The sequence below is a fragment of the Colletotrichum acutatum genome (assembly GCF_030867785.1).
Source record: "Colletotrichum acutatum strain CBS 112980 chromosome Unknown BDZ83scaffold_46, whole genome shotgun sequence".
NCBI lineage: Eukaryota > Fungi > Ascomycota > Sordariomycetes > Glomerellales > Glomerellaceae > Colletotrichum > Colletotrichum acutatum.
In genome coordinates this window covers 238,328-262,368 of record NW_026849040.1, presented here as the reverse complement: position 1 = coordinate 262,368, position 24,041 = coordinate 238,328, and the positions used below count along the sequence as shown (strand labels likewise).

General features: G+C 53.3%; 5 protein-coding genes and 1 non-coding gene across 6 annotated transcripts; 3 read left to right on the top strand and 3 right to left on the bottom strand.

Annotated features, from left to right (window-relative positions):
- Nucleotides 1-799: 799 nt before the first annotated feature.
- Nucleotides 800-5,341, bottom strand: BDZ83DRAFT_752175 (ABC-2 type transporter; the record flags this gene model as incomplete). Its single annotated transcript, XM_060514158.1, has 2 exons — nucleotides 800-829; nucleotides 893-5,341. The coding sequence occupies 2 exons, from the start codon at nucleotides 5,339-5,341 to the stop codon at nucleotides 800-802; spliced, it is 4,479 nt and encodes a 1,492-aa protein (XP_060365051.1).
- A 4,315-nt stretch (nucleotides 5,342-9,656) lies between these two features.
- BDZ83DRAFT_319959 (uncharacterized protein) lies at nucleotides 9,657-10,871 on the top strand. Its single transcript, XM_060502367.1, has 2 exons — nucleotides 9,657-10,715; nucleotides 10,793-10,871. The coding sequence occupies exon 1, from the start codon at nucleotides 9,899-9,901 to the stop codon at nucleotides 10,523-10,525; it is 627 nt and encodes a 208-aa protein (XP_060365050.1). The 5' UTR covers nucleotides 9,657-9,898; the 3' UTR covers nucleotides 10,526-10,715; nucleotides 10,793-10,871.
- A 1,690-nt stretch (nucleotides 10,872-12,561) lies between these two features.
- Nucleotides 12,562-14,770, bottom strand: BDZ83DRAFT_741076 (cytochrome P450; the record flags this gene model as incomplete). The annotated part of the gene is made up of 5 exons (XM_060513080.1): nucleotides 12,562-13,281; nucleotides 13,360-13,980; nucleotides 14,058-14,126; nucleotides 14,196-14,298; nucleotides 14,396-14,770. The coding sequence occupies 5 exons, from the start codon at nucleotides 14,768-14,770 to the stop codon at nucleotides 12,827-12,829; spliced, it is 1,623 nt and encodes a 540-aa protein (XP_060365049.1). The 3' UTR covers nucleotides 12,562-12,826.
- A 1,972-nt stretch (nucleotides 14,771-16,742) lies between these two features.
- On the top strand, nucleotides 16,743-19,075 carry BDZ83DRAFT_621354 (organic solute transporter Ostalpha-domain-containing protein). Its single transcript, XM_060508256.1, has 6 exons — nucleotides 16,743-16,854; nucleotides 16,914-17,061; nucleotides 17,144-17,435; nucleotides 17,502-17,627; nucleotides 17,709-17,858; nucleotides 17,958-19,075. The coding sequence occupies exons 1-6, from the start codon at nucleotides 16,818-16,820 to the stop codon at nucleotides 18,576-18,578; spliced, it is 1,374 nt and encodes a 457-aa protein (XP_060365048.1). The 5' UTR covers nucleotides 16,743-16,817; the 3' UTR covers nucleotides 18,579-19,075.
- On the top strand, nucleotides 19,054-19,143 carry BDZ83DRAFT_t151. The gene has a single exon. It is a non-coding gene; the product is annotated as a tRNA-His (tRNA).
- An 824-nt stretch (nucleotides 19,144-19,967) lies between these two features.
- On the bottom strand, nucleotides 19,968-22,688 carry BDZ83DRAFT_752172 (pectin lyase fold/virulence factor; the record flags this gene model as incomplete). Its single annotated transcript, XM_060514157.1, has 4 exons — nucleotides 19,968-20,402; nucleotides 20,533-20,609; nucleotides 21,453-21,964; nucleotides 22,033-22,688. The coding sequence occupies 4 exons, from the start codon at nucleotides 22,686-22,688 to the stop codon at nucleotides 19,968-19,970; spliced, it is 1,680 nt and encodes a 559-aa protein (XP_060365047.1).
- Between the last annotated feature and the right edge of the window lie 1,353 nt (nucleotides 22,689-24,041).

The window sequence follows — 24,041 nt, the reverse complement described above, 5'->3', positions numbered from 1 at the left end:
CGGCGGCGGGGTTCCCGACGGGAGTGCGGGGAGGGGAAGGGGGGATGTCGAGTTTGGAGGAACGAATCGAGGTACGTCAGTGTACGGGCTGCTGTCAGAGTCTCGGATTGGGGAACGGAATAGCTTCTCGAATCATGAGCGGTTTGGCCAGGAGAATAACTCAGTGTACTGTCGATAGCGCAGAGGAATTCCAGCGGAGATTGTAGATACTTTCGTCTACCTCCTCTTTACCCATCAATCTCAGAGGATCGAAATGGTTTTTGGGGTTAAAATGGCGATTTCCTCAAGGTCGCAATGAGTGGCTTCATCAAAAACAAGCAGTCTTCACACCTCATATCTCAGAAGAAGTCTTCACGAAACCTTCGGTCTTCAGCACATCAATTCTCATAATGCCTCTCATTCTCAATTCTTACATATAGTCTCTTGGCCGTGTCTATTAAATTACGTAAAAGCTCTATGCTAGGATGTTGATGTGGATGTGTACATCTCGCAGCTCTTGACAAAAAACCATGCTATCTCATGGCTCAATGTGTGATGTGTGTAATGTGCGCAATGAAGGCTTCCTCTATCTTTTCATTTGAATTCGCAAAACCCTCCCGAAAATTTTGGTGTTGATATCCCCAAAACCAAAAGACTCCATTTTGGACAAAACATAGTTCTTAGCCTGTTGAAAAGACGCGGCCGGATTGAGAACCTATCGGGGGATGACGATGCTGATGCTGTTAAATCAACTGACAGTAGGAAAGTGGAAATAAGGATGCGAAACGCGTTGCGACGCGGGCTTGGGGTGTGGGGACGATTATCTGCGGTTAAAGTTGAGGAACTTGCTCTATTGTAGACGTTAGTACTGCTTGAATCATTTCAGTCATGGGACTAGGGTAGGAATGCTTACCGCCGTGAAAAGGATAATCAAGTTGCTGCCGACAAAGGCCAAAAAGATACCGAGGTCCCTCCAGCGGTTATCAAAGTTGAGCCCCAGAGGCGTGTAGAACTCGTCGCCGACCTTGTACGCGCAGTACTCGCAGCTCGACGTATCGTTGTTGGCCAGGTATCCCGGGCCGCCGTTGTCGAAGAAGGGCTGCATGTACTCGCCGCACGTCTGACCCTGCGGCGCGGTGAAGGGGTTGAACTCGACCGAGGAGCAGGCGACCTTGAGGTCGTGCAGCGCGGTGACGACCATACCTCCAATGAGACGCGTAAAGGGGTCGAGCTGGTAGAGCCAGGCGCGCCAGAAGCCGGGCATCTGCGGGGCAGGGATGGTGACACCGCAGAAGAGAGCGAAGGTGATCATGATGAAGGGATCGAACTGCGAGGAGATGAAGGGGCTGGGCGTCAGGGACGCCAAGGCCTGGCCGAGGGAGACGGAGAAGAGCTCGGTGATGAGGATCATGAAGAACTGGTAGCCCGCGCGGGAGGACTCGAACTGGAATCCTGGCATATAGTAGAGCGGGAGGAAGAAGGCGACCGAGCACATGATGGAGTAGGGCAGCTCGGCTATGGTGATGGCGGCGGCGAAGGTGAGGGGGTTGTACATCTTCGAGGAGCTCTCGCGGAAGAAGAGGGCGCGCTTGATGTGGAACATGACCTCGACCTGGCTGATGATGAGGGCCGGCAGGACGGTGACCTGGAACATGACGAAGACCTTGTACTGGAGCGAGCTGCGGCTCTCGTCGAGTTGAAGGTAGGTCAGACCGGTGATGAGGGCGACGACGACGTGGTTGAAGAGGCGGGTGAAGAGGTAGTTAGGGCTGCGCCAGAAACTGATGTTCATGCGGTTCACGACGACCTTGAGCTGGTGCAGCTGCGGGCTGGCGTACTCCTTCTCCAGGTCGTGGTTGACGGTCCGGCCGGCGGCCATGCGCTGTTCCTTGAGCTGGCCGATGGTGTCCTTCACGTTGGCGAGCTCGGCGCTGTCGTCCCAGATGTCGGCCCAGTCCTTGTTTCCGACACGGGGCGCGGATCCGGCTCCGATGGCCTCGAGCATGTACTCGGCGACGTTGTCGGTGGGCTTGGCGATGGCGCCGTGGCGCTTGAGGTAGTCTCGCAGAACGACGGCGTCCTGACCGATATCCCCAAAGTACACGGTGCGGCCACCTCTCTGGAGGAGCAGAAGACGGTCAAAGTTCTCGAAAAGGGCGGCATTGGGCTGATGAATGGTGCAGAGAATGGCCTGTCCGGCGGCGGCCAGCTTCTTGAGGAAACGGACAATGTTGAAAGCACTCTGACTGTCGAGACCGGAGGTGGGTTCGTCAAGGAAAAGAAGGAGCTCAGGCTTGGCGGCCAACTCGACACCGATCGTGACACGCTTGCGCTGCTCGACGGTCAGACCAAATTCGGGAGAGCCAATGATGCAATCGGCAATGTGCTCCATCTCCAATAGGGCAATAATCTCCTCGACATATTCGTAGCGCTCAGGGATGGGGGTCTCGTAAGGTTGGCGAAGAAGAGCAGAGAAGCGGAGGGCTTCGCGGACGGTCTGAGTCGGGTCGTGAAGATCAAGCTGCTCGGCGTACGAGGTACTGCGTTGGAACTGCTTTCCGGGCTTGATGCCATCGACGAGGACGTCACCGTGGATGACACCAATGTTCTTGCGAGACGCGAGCACATCGAGGAGAGTGGTCTTGCCGGCACCGGAAGCACCCATCAAAGCCGTGAGCTGGCCGGGCTTGACATATCCGTAAACGTTGTTGAGCAGGCGACGGGTTCCACCGGCGACGGGAACATCGTAGTTGAGGTCCTCCCAGGTCAACACGGCTTCCGAGTTGATGGTCAAGTCAGAGCCTTCCTGCTTGTCGCCACGGCGCTTGGCTGCCTTCTTCTCCAAGAGTGCCTCGTTGAGCTTCTTACGCTCCGCGTTAGGCTTCTGGTAGACCTTGGCCGAGCTGCCATCGTTTCCAAAGTTGATGAGTTCACCGAGAGTGACGTTCATGAGGAGGAAGAAGACAATGAGAGCCAGAATAATACCCCAGTTGCGCCACAGATCACCCTTGATATAATTGTAGCCAGCAGCAATGTACGCTGAGCCGTCCACGAGCGTGGTTCCTGCGGTGGAGCCAGCAAGCGTGCAGACCTGATGGTTGATGTCGCCATAGCCGGGGCCTGAGGGGATGAGTGACTCGCTTGAACAGGTGAGTTTTAGACGGCTGAATTCGTTCTCCATCATGGCACTGAAGGCAAGACCTAGCGCGTTGATCCAGTAGATCCAGCGAATCCAGACCTTCTCAGACTGATACTGAATGAGGTAACCAGAAGTGGTGACGAAGAAGGTGATGATGACGACGGCGAACTTGATAGCGTAATCGAAATCGGGGCTGATGGAGCCGATGCATCGGAAGAAGAGCGTCATGGCGATGTTTCCAGAGAGAATCATGAGGTAGAAGGTGAAAAACGCCCCAGCCTCGCGGACAAGCCCAGACATGAAGTAGACAATGATGGAAAAGACCATGATTCGACTTGCTGCAAAGGCCTGGTCGACAATGATTTGGGCAATCCACAATGCTGACGGACGATGGAAAGCGTACGCCTTGTGCTTGTTGACAATCGCACGTCCAGTCATGATACCCGCCAGCTCGGAGAAGGCCTCGAAAGCGTTAAACAGGAGGGAGATGAACATGAGACCACCCTTGCTGAAGGCGCTGGCGGATGTTGAACCGAGGCGGAAGAAGAGAGTACCGAGGACGATGGCGATGACGATGGAGCGGAACCAGGAGAGGAACAGAGACAAGCGGTCCTGGAGCTTCAGGACGAACTGGCGCTTCATGAGGGCGTAGACCTGCAGATGGAACCCGACGGCGTAGACGGAGCGCTTAGAGGATCCGCGCTTGGCCTCCTTGACGGCGACCTGGAAGTCGGTGTGCTTCTCCGTCTCCTGAGCCAGTCTCGCCTTGTACTCCTCCATCTCACTGTCGATCTGCTTCTGGAACTTGGACGTCTTGAAGGCCTGGGCGAGGGTCTCGGGGCTATGGGGTGCGTTCTCGGCTGAACGACCGGGGGCGTACTCGCGCTCGAAGTCGTCGGTGCATCCTGTAACGTAGTCGGGGGTAGTCTGTCTGGGGCGGGGAGCGAAACCGAGACCCTCAAAGTAGGCGCGAGCCTCGGTGGCGGGGCCAAGGTAGACTTGCTTTCCGGCGTCGATAACCAAGACCTTGTCAAAGAGGTTGTAGATGTTCTCGGAGGCCTGGTACAGAGACACAAACGTGGTGGTCTGGTACAAGTTCGTCTGGACACGGAGGGACTTGACAAAGTCGAGCGCCGTACTGGCATCCAGACCACGGGTGCTGTTATCCCAGGAGAGAACGCAGGCGTTGGTGATCATCATTTCTGCGATCGACACACGCTTTCTCTCTCCTCCAGAGACACCGCGCACGAAAGCGTCACCGACGACAGTGTGGCGGGTGTGCTCAATGTTGAACATCTTGAGGAGGGTGGAGATGACTTGCTCCTTGAACTCGTTCTTAGACATGCCGGCGGGGCGCTTGGCGGGAACTTTGGTATCGAGAGCGAAACCCAGCGTCTGCTCGACGGTGAGGGTGGAGTGGTGGATATCGTCCTCCTGGTTGTAGACGGCCTCACCTCGGTACTGCTTGAACTCGTCGGCTGTGAACTTCCCGTACAGCACATCGCCAGTAACACTGGTGTAGCCGGCGCGCCAGTTGGCAATGGTCTTGAGAAACGTGGTGCAGCCAGAGCCTGGCTTACCCAGGACCAAGACCATCTCACCCGGCTTGCAGACACCCTTGAAGTTGTCCAGCAGAGTAGCCTCAACACCCTTCTTGTTCAAACCCAGCAGGTTCATCATGGGAGTGACGTAGTCGACAAAGCTGACAAAAGCATCGGGGAAAGTCTGGACGTAGTTGGTGGTGCCGCCCATGCCCTTGACCGTGAGCCCGTCCCAGTAGGCACCGATGTGCTTCGGTCTGATGCCAGCCTCGCGCTCGGCCTCGACGCCGCCGCGCAAGACAGCTTCCAAGTCAAACTGCTCACCATCCGTCTCGGAGGACGGTGTGGCTGAGTCGACGTTGGCGACGGCCTTTTCGACATCTTCAGACTTTCTACGACTGTTGCGACTGTTCACTCTGCTTGCGCGCGAATGGCCAGACAGCTCGCGCTGGAGTTCCGCAAATTCGGCCTCGGCCTGATGAACCGAGATACCGGCGTGGATCGCGGTGAAGCCATCGGGGTTGTTGCGGCGAGCTTCCTCGCGTTGCTGTTCAGAATCGGCGGCGGTGGAGGTCGAGGATCGTGGGGCCGTACTTGAGTCGGCCGTGTTGTTCTTCTCGTTGACGGCGGGGCTACCTCCTGCGACGGCCTGTTCCGTCTTTTCAAAGTCCTGGTCCGCCATTGGACCGTCGGGCTGGTGTATGATGCGCGAAGAGTTGTTGTCCACTGCGGTACGAAGTCTCGTGTATACAGCGACTTGGGTTGAATTAATGCTCGGTCTCACGAAACCTAATGGTGAGTGAGAGGTCGAGCTGGTATTAAGAGGTGGTGACGATGATCCCAGGCGACCGGAAAGTGGCGGTGGCTGGCCCGTGCCGGGGAGAGAAAAGGCGTTGGAAGTGGAGGTACGGGGTGATGTACCGTGGGGATGGATGGTGAAAGAGAGGGAGAATAGGCGAAAGAGTTAGGCGGCAATGTGCCGTGTTAAAGGGGATGAAATAGAGAGAGATCAAAGGACTGAAGGGGGGGAAGCTAAGAGCCGGTGGATTGAGACTGCGTGACAGAGAGAGAGTGTGTATGTGTCAGAGTTTCTGACTGTAGAGATGCGCTTCGGACCAAGAGGCGGTCATTCGGCGGAGGAAAGGAGGAATACACAAATCCCAGTGGCCGTCGACCCGAGAGCGAGTTGATGGATGAGAAATGGGAGTTGAGGAAAAATAAAAGAAGCTTCCGTCAATAAGAGAAAGAAAACCAGGGGTAGCAAGCAACTACCTCCAAAGGACTGGATTACTGGGTATCCATCCGTATGGTCTGGGAGGGAAAAAAATAAAGAGGGTCCTGGGGCCGCCCAGGCAGTCTATCGGATCGACTTCGGGAGCCAAACAGAAAACATTACCAATCAACGATGCGTCAAGATGAGTGACAATTTGCGCCGGAGTCGGTTCCCGGATCTAGGAAGTCTTAAGCCCGGCCGGCAGCTAACGACTTGCAGTAGGTACGGAATAAGGTAATGCTAGGTCACAGGTGGAGGTACAGCACGATGTTGGGCATTCAGGAGGTATTGTTGCACGCAAGGCGAAGGCGAGGCACCCTGACTGGGGTGATAGATACTACCTTGTCTTCACAGTGATGGGCACTTACCGGCAGGCTGCTGTTAGCCTGCTAAGAAAGACAGAGAGCGTTTCCTGGGTGAGTACATGGGAATTGGTGGTGTTGTGGGCGTCATGTAGTGGGATATGTAGGTACCGTATACCATATCCACGTCTCTCCCCTACCCAGCTAAAGGACCTTATCAGCGGCACGAGTGAGAGTCTGGGAGACTGGGACTTGTTGGAAAGTGCGTGCTTGGCTTGGCTCCAGGGAAAAGGCGTGCAGATGCGACTAACAGCGCTGCGTAGGTACGGACGATGCAGCAGGGTGGAGGCGCGATGGGAGGACCCGCAGCTGTTAAATTGTCGGGGAGACCCAGACACAGAGGCGTGCCAGGGTGCAAGACGGCGATGAGGTGGGGGTACGGCTGTGTGGATCATCCTGTTCCCTTGGCATAGTATTCCTTAGTCCTGACGGTCGACGGATACACGATGAGCCATCTTGAGCCACCATGATACCTCCTAGGTCACAGACCAAACGTTGGGTTCCCTGGTTCCTTGAACCGTTGTGACTTGTGGCCCGTGGGAGGACAGATCGGGGAGGAGTCAGAGACGGCAATAGTTGCACCGGTCTCTACTATAGTAAGCTTTTTCCAACCGCCGCGGGGTTTTGCCTTGAGGCCTCTTTGTAGTTGGTAGACAGGTGTCCCCGATCTTGGACGAAGAAGAGGCGGTCAGCGGTGGGATGAGATGGGATGATGAGTGTCCGTGTGCAGAGGCACGCGTCATCGGAAAAAAGGATGCTTTCGAGGTGTGTGTAGTGTGTGTCTCTCTTTTCGTCGGTATGTGTGCGTGCGCGAGTGTGTGTAATGCAACTCTACGATCTATCTACCCGGCGAGGGACTCGAACATTCTCTTTGGTCAGACTGGTCGTTCTAGTATAGGGTGTGAGGGCTGGTTACCAACAACGGCAGAACTGAGCAACACAGATGTTAGCGGCATCCAATTCGTTGAGCAATGTTGAACACATTGACGTGGACTTGCAAACATTTCCATCTAAGAAGTAGATGCAAAGTGAACATCATCTAGCACCTGCCCGTCATGGAGGTGTCCAAGCAGATCTCCATCATCCATGGGCCCGGATGCACATGTGCTGACCCTTGATGCAGTCAGAAAAAAGAAGAATGAGGAACTCCGTAAAAAGAGGCAAAAAAAAAAAAAAAAAAAAAAAAAAAAAGGGATCGGAGTGGGTACCAGCGGCGTTGAAACGCAGGTATCCAGCGCAATGGTCGTCGATGGTAGAGGTCAGACACGTCGCACAAGTTGGCGCTACAAAACTCCGAGAGCGAAATGCGCAGCTAAGCAGGTAGCAGGCCAAAAGGCAGTGGAGAGAAACAAGGGGAAGCAAACAACAAGAAATTTTGCAGGTTGCGATGGCAATGCCGAACACAGAACACACACAACAGCAGAAAACGGAGACACCACATCGAGGGAAGGCGGCCCCACTTGCGATAGCAGCAGCGCAGCTAGCAGCGCCTGCCCGACGACTTTGTGCTGCACGTTGCGTTGTCTGCGGCCGGCGTAAAAAGGCGGCAATACCAGGACAAGGGATGGGGTCCTGCCCCGCTTTCCTTGATCCCGCCCGGGGTTCTTTCCTTGGACTTTTTGGTCCTTCTTCTTTTTTTTCACGGTCCTTCCACATTGAATTCTCACAGTCTGGTTGGTCACTGCCCACCTGGCCAAGGACAGCTCATTGGTCAGTCAAAACGTCTGAAATCCGGGCTTGTCAGGAGTGTGGGGCGGGGCAGTCGGTTTCGAGTCATCCGGCAAAATGTGGAGAAAGGAAAGGCAAGAAGGGCTACAGTGTCTTGTTTTGGAGTAGTGCTGCTGAATCAGCTCCTTTCCTCCAAAGGCGAGCCAATTACAGAGACAAGACGGTAAGAGCAGTCCAGGTTGGGAGGGTTTCTCTTCCGAATATGCACCTCTCGTTTCCAACTCCAACCACAGCCATCCCAACACATCGCCATCAACGTCAGCTACAACTCATATTATTTGCATTCAATTGTTGTATCCTACACTTGTCTTCTCATGCCCGCTCCATTTTGTCAGACCTCTTCTATTCAAACGCATTCTGTCCGGTCGTTTGCCGGGTTTTCCACCACGGGCTTCCCGCCATGCTTCCGCCAGTCTTCCGCAACTTCTCCGCTAGCCTACCGCCAGTCAAACAAGCATATCTGAACCATTATAATTCATCTCCATCTCGCATCTGGCCCGCACATCTGAAAGTCCTTTTGCGACAAAGGATCGAGGACCCGTATTATTCGTACGGATATCCCGCCCACCCACTGTCTTACAGCCCGGCAGGGACCTCATCTGCCAAATTGCGTGCGGATCAATTACGACTAGTATTCGCTCCCATTGTGGATTCTCGCTGACCCCTTACATAAGCCTCTACAGCCGATTAGTCTTGCCCTCCGATCGCAACCAAGGTGAAGTTTTTGGCATGCAGCTACGGCAGCAATTCGAATCCTGGAGACAACAAAAAGTCGTCAATTCAATGTGGACCGGGCCCCGCGGCCTCCCTCCTCCCCTGGTCCCAGCCCAGCAGCATTCCACCGCCGCCTTCGTCCGCCGCAACGGAGGTCTTCTTGGACGTTGAATCAGCTCCGGGTCTCCATCAACGTTAATGCTGATCACTGATAAGATTTCAATCTCACGGCCCTGTTCCCTCCTCCGCCTTTTTTCCTCTAACGGGCCTCCTACGGTTCTCCTACGGACAACTCCCACTCGTTTTATCCTCCGGCTGATCAAGCAACCAGTGCAACCCAGGACATTTTCGCTTCGCCAAGCCCGTCTTCACAATGAGTCACTCCCAGACTGCAAACCATGACAATTACAATCAAGAGGCAAAAACTCGAGGGCCCAAGGGACACACTAATGACAGGTCGAGTTATCTTCTACAACGGATACAGGCCATTGAGGTGTCAGCAAGAATTGTTGCGAGTAATTCAAGCCCAGCAAGTCACTGTTCCACGACAAATGCACGCTCGCGGCTCACCCTGTCGGAGACTTTCCTTTGCTAAATTAGTGTCTCGCCGCCACGCCTTCCGCGCGCCCTCCCGCCGCAAGTCACACACCTGGTGGGCGTTCCCCCGTCTTACCTGACGGTGGCACGGTGCAGCTGCCGTTCGAGTCTCGGCGGCAATCGGCCGAAGCCTCGGCCATGGTACTCGATGCGTCCCTAATTTCGCAGACCAGAAAAGACTCAAAAGAGAGATAGGAGGCAGCACTACGGATACAGAACCTACCGCTACCCTGGCGAACTGGCCTGGCACTTGGCCTCCGACTTTTCAAGGCTGATGATAAATGCACAATTCAACCCCAGACACCTCACGTCGTGAAGACTAGCCAAGACCCGCTAATTACACATTGATAAAAAGTCCGTCCGTCTCCCGTCAGCTAGAGCCTGGCCGGCGACCTTCGCGTGACGCACCACGCGCATCGCACGCAAGCACATAGCCTACTGTACTCCGTACCTCTCTCGCCTTTAGCAATCAATGCCCACATCAGCCTGATCGGCTCGGCCTCAAGTGCCGCGACACGAAACATGAACGCGGAAGCCAACTCAACCACCCAACACTCGGTGCAGCATGCAGCACGTACGCCCGGCTCTAAGCTTATGCTGCGCTGCTTCATCCTCACTTTCTTCTTCGTCTTCTTTGCTGCTCTCCCCCACACGCCCCGAACGAACGATGTCAATTCGCTCGCCAGTGGCAGCATCCGAGCGACAGCGTGGCGTTTCTGCCCGACTTCAGACTGGCTCTCCAGCGAGAGAAATGATCGCTCGAACTCGTCACAGACCGCCCCGTCCCCTGGCGACTAACTGCTCGCCGAAAGAGTCACCCACAGACTTGTTTGTGCCGAATGCTGACAGCCAAGAACACAGATCGAGTTTCCATCGATGGGCCTCTATCCCTTGTCTTTTCACTATCCAGTCTGCTTTCAAAGTGACCGACGCCTGCATTACACTATATGGTTTTCCAGAAACCTCGCAGATATGTCATCCCTGTCGTCGAGGCACAACTGGTGAACTTGCGGCTGATTCTCGGATCTCGACCGCTGAACGGGAGGGATATCCGTACGGGAGTTTTGCCAAACTGCTCGGTCGGAGCCGACTCGGTCAGCCGAAAGAGGCAACATGCGGGGGCGATCTACGTCGACGACCCCTCCACCCAAAACGTTGTCGTAAATCGGCCAAAAAAAGTCTAACCTCGTGATCTGGAAGCGACCATTTCCGTCTCGTCCAAACACTCGATATGCTATGCCATGGTTCCCTCCCATGGGCATACCATCTCTTTGGCTCCCACATTGACCACACAGACTTTACAGTCTAAGCGTGGATTGTCGATCGTTGGATGATGCGTTCTTGTTGGTCTGATGTAGGCCAACGTCGATTGACTCTCAAGTGTCAGTTGGTCAGCCACCCACACACATTTTCCCCAAACATCGCAAGTGATTTGCTGAATCCGGTAATGGCTTCGCAGGGAGCATCTGGGTGGGCGAAACACTCATAAGCCTATTTCTATTGCGACGAGCGCACTCTCGGGCCGTTCGAGAAACCGCTGGACCTCGGCGTTGTTGGAGCGATAATGTGAACGTGAGCAAGCACGCAATGTATGATGATGAGAAGATGTATCGTTGTCTGTCACGACAATGCAGTGATTGTCAGTCTAGCTCAAGCCCTCCGATGTTTGCTCTCTCCCCTGCCTTTGACAATTACCCTTCCCCCCACGTACCTTCCTCATTGCGACTTGTAAGTCCGTTTCGAGCACTTTGTGGACGTATAAACTGCCAGACTTGTCAACTACCGGGTATGTCGTACAGTATTAGGCATGACAGACGAACGGTTGCTGGCCATAGCTTGTAGATATCTCAGGTCTCCAGTCTCAGAGACCTCTTGGTGCAATATATCCAGTCAGCCAGCTACTGTACCTATGACGTGACATCTCTTTAGTTGATACATTGCAATATCAAATACAAAGGAGTAGATTTCATCTGTTGTTTAGCTAAAGATGCTGAAGATGCTGGAGAGGGACACTGAGGACGAATCCACTTGGCTGGTCGGATGCTACCGCTTCACGCCTGACGGTGTTGCTATGCGCGCAAGTCTAAGGACCTGAGCTTGCCCTGGCTGATGGTGCTGCCCCTGGCTACCCTTTGGTGGATCTTCTGCTTCTTGGGCCTATACCTCTTCCTTATTAGATTAGCAGCATTGTTCCACGTACAACGTCTTTCTCAGTAACGACCTATTAATTGGGGAAGATCGAGCAAGTACATTGCATCCCCAATTCACGACGTGTACTCCACGTCTCTCCCCTTGGCAAGATGATTTTCTTAAACTCCTCGGCACATCCTCGATCTAAACGCTACCTTGCCCCTTTTCCGTGTGAAGAGGTGCAGCATGAGATCCATCTCTCATAAAACACCTTGAACCGAGCAATTGTGTTTCCAGGTGTAAGCTGTAACAACAGGTATTGATCAAGAAAAAGCAGGTATATGATGCCATCTGCCAGCAGAGATGCTACATGTTTCTCTTCACGCGGTTTCTGGCATTGAAGCCATACTCCTCGGGACATGAAAGCTGGCTTCCTCCTGATGCAGACTTGCTAGGTGCATTTCCCCTGGCCCTCCTATGACAACACTGTTCATCAAGACCAAGATCTGCCGTCTTCTATCCCTAAGGCCCTTTTTGTAAGTATACAGACGAGGATACTGGGGAGAAGCGAGGAGGCTTATACAACCGATCTTCTGTTGCTAGTATACAAATCAAGTACCTTTACAATGTGAAGTTCCATTCCATCGTCGCTTAACGCACCTATGAACGCAAGATCTCACCATTTCACTTGAACGGTCTCTTCAAGAGAGGCGCATTCTTGCGTTCCGGAGTGTTCACGCTCCATAAGCCGCGTTTTAAAGGCTCCCTGGAAGGAACCCGGTTTGTTAGAGGGATGTAGAGGACCATAGTAGAGTGTGACTTCTCTTGGACTACCAGAATGAGCGTCGTTCTTCTTGGTCGGTCTTGCATGGTGCATTCAGAATCAGGGGAGAGGCATTAAAGCGTCTCGCTAGACCGCTCCCGCCACTCCCCTTTGAGATTCTCAAGCCATGATGCTCCCTACTGAATAGATGAATTCATAAAGCATATTGTAAGCTTTCGAAGCGAATCATGAGGTCTTTTGAAGCTCTACGGCCCAGATTATGCCTATCCCAACTGCCACCTGATACAAAATCACATTCAATGCTAAGTAAGGGGGGTTGAGCCATTTCATGTCATTTGAGCATCTTTTCCTCCGAGTAACTATATAAATATTCCATTTTTGGGGAACCCTGTTTGTGTTCAATCTCGTGTCGTGGAGTTGATCTGTGTCAAGGTGTAAGCTCAGTAGCATAACAACCTGCCGGCCAAAGTCTCTCGCGTTTCTCTTCCGTTCAATGAAACAAAGGGAATTGGAATGATTGACTGATCAAATAATCGTCCTCTCCAGACTGTACCAAGAGGTCCACCCGACTCGTCAAGATCAAGAGTCCAAATCCCCAAATCCAAGATTATCAATATCAAACTCCTCCAACCTCCTCTTGACCATAACCACAGCCTTCGGATTCACATTCATAGAGGCGCCTGTGACGACAGGCTCCGAAGGCGAGCCCGGCGCCAGCTTCCAATCATACTTCAACAGCAGGTGACAGAGCGCAACCTTGACCTCGTTGGAAGCGAAGAAGCGGCCGGGGCAAGCGTGCAACCCGTGGCCGAAGCCCAGGTGCTCGGGGCTCGTCGTAACGAGCTGCGCCTTGTTGGCGCCGCCGGGCTGCTCGCGCATGCGGCGGAAACGGTGGATGCCGTAGGTTTCGGGGTTTTCGTAGACGGTCGGGTCGATGGAGCTGTAGGTGTCGACGGACACGGTGTCCCCGCGGCGGATGGTGATGTTGGAATCTGGGAGGGTGACGTCTTTGGTGGCGAGGCGGCGCATAAGGACTATTGGTGGAGGGTAGATTTGTTAGATTATGGATGTCTGGACTGTTAAATAGAACTAAAGGGGGAGCCTGGACTTACGCATGGAGACGGGCTTCATTCTTTGTGTCTCCTTGATGGCGCTGTCTAGGAGCTTCATGTTGTACAGCGCGCTCTTTTTCCATCCCTCGGCTTTCAGGACCTCTACGATCTCGGCTCTTAGGGGTTCGATGAGCTCCGGTTCCTTGGCCAGATAGATGAGCGTCTGAGCAAGGAGGTCCGTTGTAGTGTGAATAGCCACAAAAGAAAGCGTAAGCTGGAAGATAGCAGCATCGTACGCCCCTCCCTGCGCTTCAGCCTCAGCCCACTCAATAGCATCGTTCGAGACCGGCGCCGCAGCACCCTGCCCTTCAGTAGCAGCAGCAGCAGCGGCGACCCGTTTCTCCGCACGCCGCTTCTCAATTACTGGTGCGATGAGCTTCTGGGCCTCGGCAAGGGAATCACGCGTGCGTCTGCAGTCTGCGGAGAACCAGTGAAGGAGGGGCCGCAGACGGAGGGGCACGGCGCGGAGCTTGACGGCTGCGGTGAAGGAGAGGACGGTGTAGTCCTTTGTGATGCGGAGCCAGTCTTCGTTGCGGCAGAGTTCTGGGCCGAGGAAGACGCGGGAGGAGAGGCGGGCTACGAGGTCGAGGATTGTGTCTTTTAGGGGGAGTTGATGCCATTCTGAAGGGGTAGTATCGTCAGTCTGGTTTCCAAAGAAAGATATACCGAGAAGTCTAGGAGATGGTTATGATATCTACCTTGAGATTCGCCGAAGATGAGGTTTGCTGCGAATGCGGTTTCGAGAGAGAGCGGTTCGGTGATGATGTCTATCGGAGAGAGTTTTCTAGTCAGCCATCTGAATGTGTCTTGCCGAGCCAGGATCCCGCGTAACTTACTGAGCGACTTGGTAAGCTGCTTTCGAGCAACTACTTGCAGGATCTTCTTGTCGTCGTCAACGGACCCAAAGGGCTGGAAGCCTGGGATCTCGCCATGGAGGTCCTATAAATTAAACCAGGATATCAGTACACCGAAGACCTCCTCCAAGTTTGAGTGTCACAGAACCACATTGGGTAGTTCCACGGCTCCATCAACTCACCCGCATGACCACAGCCCCGAAGCTCAACCCCTCCTCATTCCGAATGACGTTGGCGAAACGAGTGGGCAGAACAAGAATCTCTCCACTCTCTGAAAGGACCCTGTAGGGTTTGTCGCGCAACGTGGCTCTCCCTTTCGCAATCAAGTCCTTTCCTGTTTTGAAGAATTCAATCTGTGCTAGGAAGGTCGGTCGAAACCACTTTGGCGGCGGCTGCAGGAGGGGTACATCGTCGTGCCTGGAAACTTTGAGTAAGATGGAAAAGACGACGACCAAGAAAGCGGTGGCGATGTAGCCGTATGGCTGGATCGTTGAGTCTGGACTGTTCTCGTTGCCTAGCCAGGAGAAACCGGATGCTACTGGTGAAGATGAAGCCATTGTGTTCGGGTTTGGAGGTCAGTTTGCTATTGTGAATGTTGACAGGGCGAGGTGAAATATAGGCAGAGCTGTCCCATCGAGAATCGTCCATTTCAACTTTCAACTTATGGGCTCCTTATGTAAAAGACATTTAGCTGCTTAGAATGTCTTTAAGAGCGCCATAATGGAGGCAACAATTGATCAACTTAGGATGACGGAAATTATCTTGACTCTGAATTCCATACCAAGTCGTGAGATGGGTCTCAACGGATAGCTCCTAGCGAGATCTTCAACCCTATCCAAGACTTTTTCCCATCTCCTATGAGGCAGACGACTGCAAATCAAGCCAATCTAATTCGCCACAATGTAAATGGTAAACCAAATATCGGGAGCCATTTGCAAAGCCGAAAGGCGAAACGTTGTGTCCGCACGATGACCTGTCGCTTGTTATGACATTGGGACGGAATTCAGACGAACTGATGTCAACCGATCCGATGAACACGCGGACAATCAACTTCGTCAAATGCGCCTTGCGCAGCCATTCATCGTTCTTTCTTTCTTTCTTACCGCTTTTCCGCCATAGTAAATGGGAAGCATATGTCCATTCGTTAGAATGCAGCCAGTGTTTCACCACTTTGCTAAGCGGTGGGAGCCGAAACTTTTGACCAGTCAGTATCGAGGCTCAGGATGTTCAGGCACTGTGACTTACCTAGACAAACACTGACTCAAGCTCCGTACGGCTCCGGGATCTTGGAAGTCTCTCAATCCCGCCTCGTGGTTTCCTTTAGACTACAGACTATCCACCAAGAAAATTTATGGGACTGTGTCATGATCGTGGGGTAGGATGAACATAGAGATTAGCTACTACAAGCGCAGGCTACGGCAGGCAGAGCCAAAGATAGCTCGCCCTTTACGCGGGTAACGATACTATGATCTTCATTCAGGACCTGTAGTTAGAGACCGAAGTCCGTGTCTCAGCTACGGGGACGGTAACTACTGTCCCATCGCGCAAGGTTGAAGCAAATGCCTATTCAGGGGAAACCGGCACTCAAAGCCGCCAAGGCCCAGCAAGGCAGATCTGTCAACCCCCAAACTCTGAAGCGGGCGAGTCTGTGACTGACGAGACGCCTAGCTCGTATCTCGTGTTCGTAACTCGGGTTCCGTCGCGTTTACGACCGTATGGGGCAAAAGCGGACGAATCAGGTATTCTACAATTAAGGTCAAAAAGATATCGACCAAACGGATTACTCCATGCCGAGACTGGGTTATGCCGTTAGATATACGAACGGGTCTTCCCGAATCTCCCGTTGACGTGTAAAGTGTGGCTATGACGGCTCAGCCTAGTGGGGGGTTCACCCTTGTCACCGCGTTCGCGCCTGGACTTTGTAACGAAACCTTAATATTCCAAGAGAGATTTCCAAGCCAACGTCTGCGTGTACAGTTGCAATTACACGAGTAAGCCGGCGGATAGTATGGCTGGGCAAAGGCTGTAAAGTGGGGGAGGGGGCTATTCAATCTACTTCGTTCAGAACATTCGAAAAAGTCTATTGGTCACTATGATCTGAAATGCGTAGATCCGTCACTTTTTGTCTCGTTAAGGTAGATAAGGTAATAATTAGCTATGGTACTAAGAGAATGCAGAAAGTTTCGGTGAGATTGATCCCTTCAAGTAGTTACCCTAGCTTTCTACTCATTTGATAAGAAAGCCTGCTTTTCCAGAAGCGCAGCCGATATATCCTCACTGTTTTTGTGTCGTCTTACATCATCGCCGTCTGTCAGTATCCGTTCTGAACATCCCTCCATTTTCTTGCTATACCAAGTCTGTTTGAATCTTTAACAATCCGCCTTGTGGCACCTTTGCATTGACACTCATCGCAAAGAGGAAACAAAAGACATCGACAAGACGACTGCCAGAAAAAAACAAGAACCAGAAATATAGAGAGCACGAAAATCTACGGAGCCGAAGGCTTACTCCCATTGTGATCTAACCGAAGACGCGACTCGAGATCGTGGAGGCGGTCGACCCGAGAGTAACACTCCGCGGCTTTGGCCTGGCCTGGATAATCCAATGGCGAAATGCAAAGAGCACCCTTTGGATGTTCCAAGTACGTTAACGGAGAGGACGAGATCGGCTGAAGACGTGTCTGACAGATCAACTACCTAGTTGTTGAACAGAAGCTTGGTGGCGGTATTCGAGTCCACGGCCTGTTGATATCCCTATCAGCAGGAGCAACCATAGTCGCCTGTTTTGCTACGGCATATCTCATCTTTAGACACGCCAGCAACTACACGAAGCCCAAAGAACAGAAGCAGTAAGTTCCATTTAGATCATATTATAGCACACTACTATTAAAGAAAGTTTATGGAGCCTGACAAAGAGACAATGTTGTGCAGAATCATCCGGATCCTATTGATGGTTCCCGTCTACTCCATCGCCTGCACCCTGAGTATCATCTTTTACAAGAAGCAGGTGTACATCGGAAGCGTCTACGAGTTTTACGAATCCCTAGTCATCGCCTCCTTCTTCTTGTTGCTCTGCCAGTTACTGCATTCCGATCTGAATACATTACGCCGGGTCTTCAACTTGGTGGAACCGAAGAAGTGGCTCAATCCCACACGGTTCTTCGTCAAACATGTGGGAAGAAACAAAAAGGGACAAACTGAGGACGGGCTGAAATGGTTCAACGTGAGTTAATGCAGATAACGAACAGGGTGTCTGTTACCGAGCCTGCGTCTGACAAATTTTTCCTAGATTATTTGGTTCGGAGTCTTCCAGTTCTGTACCGTCAAGTTCTTCGGCGCTCTCACAAAGTGCATCACGGAAGCGGCCGACGTGTATTGCAAGGAATCCAAGGATCCTAGCCATGCCAAAATCTGGGTCAGTGAGGCTCCCATGGAGACAACTTTCTCGAGAATAGAATGCGGAAGAGATTAAGGTAGAGACGCTGACTGCGAATAGGTTATGGTCATTGAGATCTTGTCCCTCGTCACAGCCATGATGTGCCTGCTGCAATTCTACCACCAAACCTCAAAGGAGATGGCCCAGCATCGGCCTCTGCTCAAATTCCTCGCCATCAAGGTAGTGGTGTTTCTATTCTACCTTCAGACCGTGAGTGCAAATCTCCCCTCTTTAGGCAGGTGGCTCCCAACAGCCTCCTCTCCTGGCCGTCATTTATCATAACATGTGCTAACACCGAAGCTATATCAGGGCATCTTCGAGTTTCTCACAGGCGACGGCGGCCCATTGAAACCAACAGCGTACATCTCGCACCCGTCATGGGCAGTCGGCATTCCCAACACACTCCTTTGCTTCGAGATGGCAGCCGTATCAATCCTCCACCTTTATGCCTACCCCTACTCCATTTACAGAGACCCAGCGGCACCGCAAAAACCCGGACACAATGCCGGCGACGAAGATGGGCAGGGCACAGATCAGAACTCCGCGACGCGAATCATCCCTGTAAGAAGCCGGGAAGTCTGGCCTCAGCAGCCTGAGACTGCGTATGGAGGGGCAGGAGCAGAAGAGCAGGACGCATGGGGCGTTTGGGATGGGGCTGACGGCTCTACTCGGCCTACCGCCGAGACCAGCGTCCCTGCGCGTGGCTTCCAATGGAGGGCGTTGAAGGATGCCCTCAACTTTGTGGATATTGTCCGGGCTGTTGTGGGAGCGTCGCGGTGGCTGATCGTCGAGCGACGAAGGGCTGCTCGGGGTTCTGGGGCTGGCGAGATCCGGATTCAGAGCGAGAATGGGATCGAGTACATGGAGAGGACCAGAACGGATGATTTGTCTGAGGCCCTGAATATGGTCAACAGTGAGACGCGAAGGTGAACGACCGGACCAGAATTATATATCGGGCAGAGTCTAAGGCCGAAGATACTCTTCAGAGCGGATCGAATGAGGAAACGGTGTTGTTCATTACACGACTTTCGCATTACAACTTTTTGTCTGGATCTCATCTCTCTGTGCTCTAGATTCCGCTCAAGCGTAAACTTGTCGTTAGATAGGGTCTTCGAATTTCAACCCAGTAACGCAGACAAGTCTCGTCAAGGGCATCCGATCGCCATTCACCATGGACTTGAAGTTCGAGCAATATCTCCCAATACTGTCTTCATTCTGCTCATCTCTCAAGTCTTACATGAGAAGTCCATGCAGCCCTCAAGGAATACACCCACTTGCTCCACCGCACGTAAGCCTTCACGCATCTCGTCTCCCACCTCACTTGAGAGTCCATAGACCCGTTTCCGAGCGGATCTGCCAGCCAAGCTTCCTCCCCCACCAAGGAGACACATGCAAGCTTCAATTCGCCCAGATCGTCTAGTTGGTTAGGATGATACGTTGTGGTTCTTCTATACAGCGATCCGTGTTGACGGCGGTTCGAATCCGCCTCTGGGCAATTACCGAGAAATTGATCATCGTGATCAGTTCACTTTTTGGTTTTTTTTTTGGTTTTGCTTTGAATGTCTGAGGCTTGGAAGCCCGTGTTGGTGGATGGGGAAGGCTGTGCTGTGTCATTACAAGGTGCTTGAGGTAGGCCGACAATCGGAGGAGTGAGGCGGGCGGTTGGCTGCTCGGAATGAACAAAAGAATGTGATTTGAGTGGGAAGACTTGACGGCTTGGAAACCATGAATCAAATTGGTTGGCATGTGCTGACATGTGCACCCAAGGCCATGGACTAATATCAGCATCCAAGCAACGTCGAACTGCCCTTCGAAAACCCATCTGAGCGTTAGTCGCATGTCATGTGGCTCCAAGCATGAGTCGCAAGACGGTGTTTGCATTCTCTAAAGACCTCTTCTCATCGGTCCAAATCCCCTCGTCTCTCTTCCTCCATCTCTTTTCCTCATCTCTTATAGTACAGTAGTATTAACACATTTTCTTCGCGCAAAGCCCCTTTTTATCGTCTAACCATGCCAATGCTGGCGGTGCCTTGAGCGCGCGCCCAAAATAATCAAAAAAGAGATTCCACCTCCTAAAAACGCCATGCCATGCGGAGTCGAGTGAAGTTTGTTCCAATACAGTTTTCTGCCCCTCAAGCAGCTCTTGGCAGAGCACTCTCAGTGGTCATGCCCCCTCCCCTCCCTCCATCGGGGTCCATTCGTACATCGATTCGGTCTGGCCCGGCCTAAGGTCGCTCGTCGCAGAGAGAACTGTCGTCGTCGATGGTTGCGTCAGCGTCCTCGTGAAGACCCTTCTGCCGCCGCTCCCGCAGTGGGAGTTCACCGGTCCTTGTAGATCTTGGGCTTGAACCCTTCCTTCACCTCAGCCTCGACCTCCTCCTTCTCCACCAGCGGCCCAATCTCCTTCTCCAACCTCTCCCTCGCCCGGAGCACCTTGCTCTGCAGGTAGAAGCTGCCGCCCTTCTTGGGATCGTTCACGTCAAACAGCTTCTTAAAGCGCTCCATGACCTCGCCGGCGTTGGCGTCGGCGCCGTTCTTGCCGGGTGCCTCAACATTGAGGATCTTGCACGCCTCGTCGAGTGTCATGCCCGAGCCGCCGGAGCCGGCGCCCTTTGTGCCGGCGGGGGCGTTGCCGTTCTTGGCTTGCGCGCGGGCGTACTCAGAAGAGGCCTGCGCTTGCTTGTAGGCTGCGGCGAAGGAGCGACCGACGATGCGGGTGCCGACGAAGACGACCTGGGTGATGAGGCGGTACGCCTAAGGGTTGCGAGGGTTAGTCAACTTGCGCTTCGAGGAACGGTAGGAGGATGATGAGCTGCGGTGGCGCAATCGTCTTCGAAGGGACACGCGCGCGAGGCTAGGAGGGGAAAGCTTGAGGCGAACTCACCATGTTTGCTGTAATAGTAGCCTCTGCGCGAAGGGCGGTAGGGATGTTGTTGATAGAGGCGGATTTATGCTTGATGACTGATCGCACCGTATACGGGGGCCCGAGATGCGATGTCGCGCGTGTTCAGTACAGCTTGGCTGGTACGGGGGGGCGCTGGTCGTAAGGATGGCTCGCGACCTATCCAAAAAAATCCATCGACGACATGGAAATTGCCGACGAGAAATTCCGAGCTTCCTGCGCTTCGGAGGAGCGGGTTTGGCCGGGCGCCGACAACTTTTTTCTCGGGCCTTCCGTGCATACCTTACTGCGCCACATGTACTCCCATGAGCCACAACATTGAATTTAATGGGTCGCTTCTCCTGTGGCTTGTCATCCGCTCGCAGGAAATGAGCAATGAGTTCCCCTTGTCAATAGAGCACGGGTCTTGATTTTGAGTTTGAGTCCATCGTCGAAATGTTCCGCTGCGCTTGTGCTCTCTTTCAACGTCTCGACGGCACTGCATACGCCTGGAACCTTGTTCTCACCTCGAGTGTCTAATACTCACTGATTGTTCACTGCATAGCGAGCACGATGAAGGATAGGAGTTAGCGCAGACATCAACAGCACAACCTGGAGGGGTTCCTTTGCCCGTCCCAAGGTCGACCCAACTGTTCAGAATCTTGGTACATCAGTCTCTGTGACTAAACAGCGACCATTTCGAAGCTTTCAAGAAGCAAAATAACCATTCAGGCAAATCATCCAGGCGAAGGTGATCACGCGAAATAAGGCAAGAAGAGTCTTATAGGTAACGGGCTATGTTCTGGTTGGGTTATGTACTCCGCTCTATGGCAGTCTAAGTATGTACAGATGAATTATTTACGGGGTCGAATAGTATGTTCTAAGAAGTAAGACCAAGATCTAGGACCAGGTGGTGGTGGCACCAATAGCCTCGCCAGAGGTAGGAATCAAAAAGTTGCTCGCCACAATCTTGCCGTTAGCCTGGCGCGCACCCTTGACCAAGCTAACATCAACGCTCTTGAAGCTCGAAGCGGACCAGGTGGCGCTGCCGTCCCACGAGTTGCCGCTGCTGGTGGTGCCGCTGACGAGCGACGTCTGGCCCGACTTTGCCGTGGTTGCCGAGTTGGCGGCAGCGACGTTGCTCTTTAGCGTCGACTTGGTCGTAATGGTCTGGAACCCGACAGCGCCGTTGTTGTAGGCCGTGTTGCGGGTGAACTGGAAGTTGCCGGGCTGCTTGTTGTCGGTGAAGCCCTTGGCCGCGTTGTTGAAGGCGATGCTGTTGGTGATGACGTGGTTCGCCGAGCCGACGTCGGCGGCGTCGCCGCCGCCTAGCTTGAAGCCGTTGCCGTCGCCCTGGAAGTCGGTGAAGCCCCAGCGGTTCACGCCATTGCCCCATGAAATGGTGTCCATGATGGTGACGGGGGACTTGAACTCCCTGTTATTGTGTTTGTTAGCGGGTGCTCAGTTGAGGTGAGTTTGGGGATGTGGAAACGTTAAACTTACCAGAGATCCAGACCGTCGTCGACGTTCTCCCAAAGACGAGCGCCTTTCAGAATGTTACCCGTGCCGGAGCCCTCCTTGCAGGCGAAGCCGTCAGCGCTCTCGCCGTTCTTGCGAGGGTCGCGGTTGCGGTAGGAGTCGAGGTAGATGACCTGGTTGTTGCTCAGGGTGCCCTGCATCTGGAAGCCCGTCTCGTAGTTGTCGTGGGTGACGATGCGCTCAAAGTAGTTGTTGGATCCGTCGCGGAGGTAGACGCCGTAGGGACCGTTGATGATGGTCAACTTGTAAAACTTCCAGTAGTTGGCTCCCTCGATGTGAAGAACACCGCGGTCGGCATTGGCGAGAGAGGAGTCGAGAGCGCCGGGGGTGCCGGGCAAAGCCTCTCCGTCGATGGTGACGGCTTCATCGTTGTAAGCCGTCAGGGTGTATGGCTTGGCGGAAGTACCGCTCTTGGTGATCTTGATGTTAGTCGTAGGCGAGTATGTGCCGGCACGGAGGTAGATGGTGTCGCCGGCAACGGCCTTGTCGACGGCAACTTGGATGGACTTGAGAGGAGCCGCGAGAGTGCCGGCAGCGCTGTCTGAGCCGGCGGGCGCGACGTAGAGGTCCGCGGCCAAGACGACCGGGAGGATGGCGATGAGGAACCTGTAGAGACCCATGTTTGCTGTTGAAAGACCAAAAAGACCAATGGCAAGGCAAGAAATGAATGACTGGAGCAGAGAAGACTGATCGAGAGGGATCAGCTCTTGCCGATTAGCCGGCTGCCATCAAGCTTAAATACAAACTTCGCATCGTCAACAGGGAGCCCTCGTCTCTGAAAGCTGCCAGGCTAGGTCTGGATGAAAGTAACGCTGTACTGTCGTTGCAAACAGCTGCCATCCAGGCCGTGGCATTCTATTCGCAACCACCATTGACCCCCTTGTTAAATTGGGCTAGAAAGCAGACCGTCCTCCCGTTGGTGGAAAACAAACTCCACCATCGTAGGGCCGCCTCATTGATGGAGACATGGCCTCGAAGTAGGATCCATCGACATCTCCGTGGGATAGAAATCCCGGCAATCGAGAGATTCCCAGGACCGCATGAGCGAGGGGTTCCCTGGACTTACTGGGGATGCGGTCGAGGTCGTTGAAGAACGCAATACGCGGTTTATGGGCCACGATGGGGAACACTACACCAGCGACCCAACGGAAAAGCAGCTCGCACCATTTCCTCGGGCTCCGGAGAGCCTCGACCGGAAGATCTCAGTCCACCATCACGGAGAGCAGCCGTACACGGACTCGATGGAACGTTGACTAGGGCTTTAAATCGTATTGAGCAGGCACACGACTCAGTTGAGCAGTAGCACGACACCAAATAGTCGGCTTTTCGAACGAAACATGCCCGAGAACCAGATGTCTATTTATTGATAGTATGAGCACCATGAAATGAGATGGAGACAATGAGAACTTGTTCCTGTTGGAGAGCACGCGCTCTGGCCTCGCGATGTTGTCCAGAACTTCTGATTTTGCGTGGATTGAGTGGGGATAAGTCCACTGCCGTGGTGCTTGGCGGAGTCACCTCGTGGCCAGTTACCGATGCCATGGGTTGATAGGGGCTCCAGTGAAGAGAGTCAGTAGCAGCAGAAAACTGCCGCAGTCTGCCCGCATACGTACTGTTTGGTCGGGGATTGGGTTGTGTGGGTTGGCAGAAGAAGCGTTCATCCCCGGACAAACATCCCTGGAACATTTGCTTGCCTAATCTGGCGGGCAGAAATTTGCGCTTTGTTTGACGCTAGATGGAAGAGGAATTCGCTGCCGTTGCTCGCTCTCTGGAGATGCTTGTAATTTGCAGCAGAGAAGAGAGAATTGCGTGACGTTGCCAATCCCAGCAGGGTGATGAAATGGTCTAGAGACTTATGCGTGACTCTTACTGTATCCGTAGTTCATCTCATGTTGCTGATGCATAATGTGCTCGTCAAATAACACACTGTTGCGTGCTCCGTACACTGGAAATGGAGAACTGGGGAACTGGGA

Bases quoted from the DNA above. Each gene is read 5' to 3' on its own strand.
- BDZ83DRAFT_319959 (XM_060502367.1), top strand. From the start codon at position 9,899: ATGCAGCACGTACGCCCGGCTCTAAGCTTATGCTGCGCTGCTTCATCC.
- BDZ83DRAFT_621354 (XM_060508256.1), top strand. From the start codon at position 16,818: ATGGCGAAATGCAAAGAGCACCCTTTGGATGTTCCAA. The intron at 17,062-17,143 runs GTAAGTTCCATT...AATGTTGTGCAG, and splicing joins AAGCCCAAAGAACAGAAGCA to AATCATCCGGATCCTATTGA. The intron at 17,859-17,957 runs GTGAGTGCAAAT...AAGCTATATCAG, and splicing joins TTCTATTCTACCTTCAGACC to GGCATCTTCGAGTTTCTCAC.